General features: G+C 39.4%; 1 protein-coding gene across 1 annotated transcript in view; it reads left to right on the forward strand.

Moving 5' to 3' along the window:
- Nucleotides 1-6,000, forward strand: part of nf2a (neurofibromin 2a (merlin)) — a 33,906-nt gene that overhangs the window by 24,658 nt on the left and 3,248 nt on the right. The window contains exons 14-15 of the mRNA XM_037680224.1: nt 522-640; nt 1,429-1,588. Coding sequence (XP_037536152.1) covers nt 522-640; nt 1,429-1,588 — 279 coding nt within the window. The remainder of the gene's footprint in view (nt 1-521; nt 641-1,428; nt 1,589-6,000) is intronic.

Genomic DNA, 6,000 nt, shown 5'->3' on the forward strand with positions numbered 1-6,000 from the left:
GTATATTTATCAGCTCTTGGGAGGGGGGAGGTCTTACACACACACACACACACAATATTCTTGATTTCCCACCCCGTCAGTTTCATTCAAGCTGCTCTCCGTGTTCTGACCAGATGCCGATGTTAAATATATCAAAGCTATAGTGTGGATTGACACGCTGGGTGTCACATTTACATTTAGATTGTGTTTTAGGACCGGTTCTTTTCCAGCTGACTCCGAGGTGTCACTGTACCAATGTGTTGCAGACACTTTGTTAGGATTCAGAAGCATATACTAAATGCATGTTCATGGATTATGTTCCCCGTCTGTTCCTTTTGAGCATTTCTCTCCATCACTATTTTGTCCTTGTGTTGCTTTTGCAGATCAGTTCCCTACTGTAATCTCCTCCCTTTATTCTGTCATTGGTTTTTATTGGCCTTCGTCCTTTTAGATTTGTGCTTTTTGGCATTTGTTTCTCATTCATATCTTTAATATCTATTGGGGTTTTTTTCTGCATTTAACACAAACCTTTTTCCTCCTAGTCCCCTGGACGGCCCTCTGACAGCATTCCTCCAGACCTGAGTTTCAGCAGGGAGAACCTCAGCTTTGACTTCAAAGATACCGACATGAAACGTCTTTCCATGGAAATCGAGAAAGAGAAGTGAGTTGCCTGACCTACCTAGCAAATTCCCCTTATGCTTTTATTTCTGAAAATGGAACTGTTACACTTTCTGCCTATGTGGTTCTCTATGGTCAAAATGTGTTTCATTTAGATCCAGACTGATGCTGTATTGCACACAAATGAGCTTATATTAGACACATTTTGATACCAGAGTGCATATGACCCGAAGATATGGCCATCAGTGATTTTGCTGCTGGTATTAAGGCAATTTATTTCAGTAGCTCTTGGGGTCATAAATAACAGACAGCAAAAAAGAAAAATCACATTTAGACAGGAATGACCCCGGCAGTGCAGATGAATAAATTACTTGGTTTGATGTTGGGGATATAATTAGGTGGTAAAGTATTTAAAAATAAGTGCAGCAGAGTCACAGAGCTGTGCAATTCTTGATAACAGACTTGTCAGATAATATATGGAAGAGTTGTAAAATTATTTTGTATATTACAGTATACCCATCAGGTTTTTGAAAAGAGAGAGCACAATACCTAAAGGTTAAACAGCCTGCAGGTACAGGTTGTTTTTTTGTTTGTTTTGTTTTCAAGGTAATTGTAATTTTACTTTATTTTATTTGCTTTTCATGCTGTTTAAATTTTAACTTTTTTGGGGGCGGGGGACCAGTACAGTGACAGTGCTGCACGTTATTACAAGCTACTGGACTGTACAAATAAAATACTCTTAATTTTGAAAATAAAATTTTTCCTTGTACTTCTCACTGTATTATTCACAACATCTGTATTTTCTTTTTTTTTTTTTATTTATTTATTAAGAGTTGAGTATATGGAGAAGAGCAAGCACCTGCAGGAGCAGCTGAATGAGCTGAAGACGGAGATCGAAAGCCTGAAGCTGAAAGAAAGAGAGACCCCTCTGGACATCATTCACAACCAGAACACAGAGCAGGGAACCAGCAAGCAGAGCAACTTTAAAAAGGTAAACCACCAGCTCCTTGGTGTCAGTGACAGTGTGAGAAAAATGTTTACATTTTTTATATGACATTATTCTTTTATTATATTTTTTATTTCATTGAGTCACAAAGACTCATTTTAAAGAGGGATCTGTTTGGGAGCAGATGGTGGGGGTTAAGGGCGTTGCTCAAGGGCTGAGAGTGGGGCAAATGAGGGTGGAGGCAGCTGTGGGCGTTTCACTTTTTCCACCCACATTTTGTTGTTGATGGTCCGATGAGTGGGACCGGCGACCTTCCGATCACAAGCCCACCTTCTTTAACCTCTGTGCCACCGTTCCCCTTTTAGCTTAAGTTTGGCAAAATTTGAGCTTTTAGCTACTGTGTTGCTGGTTTTACCCATTTAGCTAATTTTACGTTTTTGCTATAATTTAGATTCTGCCTTTGATTTTAGCTAATTTTACCATTTGATTATTATTATTATTTTTTTTTTTTTTTCATTTAGCCTTTATTTATCCAGGTTAGTCTCATTGAGCCACGAGAACTCATTTGCAAGAGAGACCTGTTTTTTTTTTTTTTTTTTTTTTTTTTAGGGAGCACATGGTGGGGGTTAAGGGCCTTGCTCATGGGCCCAGAGTGGGGTGAATGAGGGTGGGGGCAAGTGTGGGTGTTTCACCTACCCCACCCACAATTTTGATGTTGTCGGGGCCGGGGCGTGAACCGGCGATCTTCGGATCACAAGCCCACCTCTCTAACCTCTGCGCCACCACTCCCCCCAATTATAGGTTCTAGTTTTTGCTCCAAGCTGCTTATTAGCAAATTATATCCTGTTAGTTAAACCGATGTATGCACATTGTGGTGAACTTGTTAACAAAACTTTGGTTTAAAAACAAAAATAGAAGATCAGTTCACTGTCATAAAATTTTCCTTAACACTTACAATTTTAGAAAATAAATATTAGCTGTGAACAATAAAATTACAAAGACATGGTTAAAAAGACTAATTGTAAGCATCATTGTAGGTGTGGACTTACAGTAAGGTTAGCAGTGTTTTCAACCTATACTTTAAAGGTTTATTTTTATAATAACTTAATTGTATACATCAAAATCATCCAGTTGGAAGAAATTAACACCAGTTTATTGTTAAAGCCTTTATCTAAACAGGCTGTGGCTGATGGCGACTAGTTGGAGACAGAATTGCCAGAAAATACACTTATTTTTACTTGATCACATTTAATTGGTACTTGGTCTGTGTACATTTGTTATCATGGACACCTGAATATATCACATGAGCAAACATCACAAGTTTGCACTTCCACTTAAAAAAAAAAAAAAAGTGGGAGCAGCTGCTCCACTTACTCCAGTAATCAGTCATAACTAAATAATCTACGTGACAAAATGTATTTGTCTCAATTTAGTCACTAGTGTCTCAGTCAGACTGCATTTTATCGTCTTCATCAATAACAGAAGAGTTTGAGATGCCCATGATGTTTCTGTGACCGTTTTGGGAATTATTTTCCATGTTTGTTTAACATGTTCACAATCCCTGCAACACAAGAGCATGTCCTTTAGTGATGCAAACAAATAATTTTTTATTGTTTGATAAAGCTTTTTCTGGACGCCGTTCACAGTTTGGCGTCAACAGTTGGAGCCAAGCGGGATATAAACTTGTATTTTTATTGTAATACTGTATTCTTTAAACCTTTTCAACAGCTGTGAAAACAGTCCAAATGCCATAAATAAGGGAAGAAATAGTTTAACCTTGATCGGTCACAGTCCTCTCTAGTGAAACACAGGTGTTGTATTGCCCATCATCTCCAGGCAGAATATTTGATTCATTTAATAGCAATCTTCTTCACTTACCACCTTCCTCTTCATTTTCCAGCTTTCAGATTTATTTTTGATCAAGTCTAATGGTTGAGTTGTAGCAAATACTCATTTTGTGCTGTGACTTCTTAAAGCGCTCAGGGGTCCCCGCCTTGAATGTATTAAAATGAAAACACTTGCACAGCAACAGTGGAGGTCGGTCTGTGTTTTTACATGCGCTTTACACCCATCCTGCCCGTACTGGTGGCTTCACGTCACCCACTTCCTGGTTTAGAAATGCTTGAAGTAACATAAAAATTAACTCGAGCTTAAGGGGGTTAGTAATTGATTGGTTACGGGCATCATTACTGAAACCACTTTAAGTTTTCTTTGTCCTCTGCTGAACTGCAGGACTCAACTTAAGCATCTCCTTTGTCTCCTTTTTCCATCTTTCTACTCCTAACAAAAATGTCACAATAAATTTTTGAGCTACATTCCCAGCACATTGTATAACAAGTTGTATTATCAATTTTGCTCAAAAGTGTAAGATGTACTTGTTAAGGGAGCACTAATTGATTTTTACTCGGCCGTTCCTCATCTGGATTGATGGGGACTCTTTTTACACAAGAAAGGGGAAAGAGCTACGTTAAACGTGTCGGTCTAATTGAACAAGGTGGTCTGCATTCATCTTGTTTAAGGGAAATGGGAACCAGGGCACATGTCGCAGAGAGAAGGTATAAAAGGCGAGGAAACTAAGGTCCAATTCTATTTCCTGGTGTTACCCCACCTCTGAAGTTAGCGTGACTCATCGGCTTTTAATTTACAGCTCCAAGGGGGTATCATGCTGTTCAGCGACTCTTTTGTGAGCTTTAGACAAGTTTTCCCGTCTGCAGCAAAAGCAGAGAAATGTAGGAAAAGAAATACATGCTCAACCTTTAGTAAACTGTTACAACTGTTTGTAGTAATTTGACAAGACCGCAAACAAGTTTAGTAGAGTTCAGCCACATGTTACTTATTCTGAGAAAATCCTGAAAAACTATTCATTTGTCGTTTGCCTTTGAACATTTTTATTTGTAGAAACAATTAATCCTACCGCTTTGCACTCCCCCTGCATCACACACACACAAAAAAAAAAGACTTTTGGTGTGAACACATGAAACAAAGAACAGGGTCAAAAGGTAGCCATTGAAAAATATGATTTTAAATTAGGGGTGCCCCAAATCCAGTTTTTTCTAGACCGAGTACAAGTACTTCAGTTTGAGTACTTGCTGATACTGACTACCATAACCAAGTATGGTAGTTAATGAGTTAGTACTTAAACAGTACATAGTAACTTTAGAAATGTGTCTTTTATTAAGAATACACGACAGTCCACCGTCTTAACATCATTTGTTTATCTCAAAATATTTATAAACTATGGACAGCTTTTAGTTTCTTTATCCTTGATTACCATATTTTTTTCGGACTATAAGGTGCACTGGATTATAAGTGAAATGAAAACATTTTGACATATTTTTGAACACATCAAAAAAATAAATAAATAAGTTTTAATTCAGTAACCACAACCAGAATTAATACATAAGGCGCACCGGATTATAAGGCTCGCTGTTGATTTTTTGAAAACATTAAAAGATTTTAAGTGCGCCTTATAGTCCGAAAAATACAGTACTTGCAAGTGAAAGAGGAAATGACATCAAGCATAAAAAAGTCGTATTGGTCCTACGTAATGGGGTGTTTTTATCAGCACAAATACAAGTACTTGAGACTGGTATTTGGACGCCACTAAATTAAAAAAAATATACAAAAATATATTGAACTATGTCAGATGGGGTGGCACTGTGGTGCAATAGGTAGAGCAGTCGCCTCGCAGTGAAAAAGGTTGCCGGTTCAAGTCCCGGCCGGGGTGCCTTTTTGGGTAGAGTTTGCACGTTTTGCATGGGTGTTCTCCAGGTACTCTGGTTTCCTCCCACAGACCAAAAGCATGCATGTTAGGCTGATTGGTAACTCTAAGTTGTCCCTAGGTGAGAGTGTGAATGGTTCTTTGTCTCATTTGTCTCTACGTGGCCCTGTGATGGACTTGCAACCTGTCTAGGGTGAACCCTGCCTCTTGCACAGTGACAGCTGGATATGGGCACCAGTGACCCCCATGACCCAAAAAGGAGGAAGAGAGTAAAAGATAAATGGATGGATGGATAAATCAAATGGAGCGTGAGTGGGACCTGGGAGGTTCAACAACGCTCCTCTTCAGCTCGTGGAGCTTGGTTCCAAAAACTTACAATTCCTAATGTCTGGGGTCTGAGATCGTGGTCAAGATACAGGCGTTGTCACAGAGCGGCAGAAAAGGCAACAGTTATCCGAGGGGTTAGACGAGAGTCGGTGGTCAGTAGACAGAGCGAGAGTCAAGGTCCAAATATCCAGTGGGCATGAGTTATCCGTCGTGGGCAAGACAAAGACGAGGAAGCTGTGGTCATGAAGGGTGTTGATAACAAGAGCGGTCAGGAACAGAACACTGTCTGATCGCCTTGTGCCTGAAGAAATCCAATCTGGCAGGGAGGCAGAGTCTGGTGCACACTTAAAAAGATGAGAAGGGAGTGCGGGGCAACCAAAAGAACACAGCATGACTTGATACGAACGTG

This window comes from Nematolebias whitei, chromosome 8 (genome assembly GCF_014905685.2).
Source record: "Nematolebias whitei isolate Nwh7 chromosome 8, NemWhi1, whole genome shotgun sequence".
In the NCBI taxonomy this organism is placed as follows: Eukaryota; Metazoa; Chordata; class Actinopteri; order Cyprinodontiformes; family Rivulidae; genus Nematolebias; species Nematolebias whitei.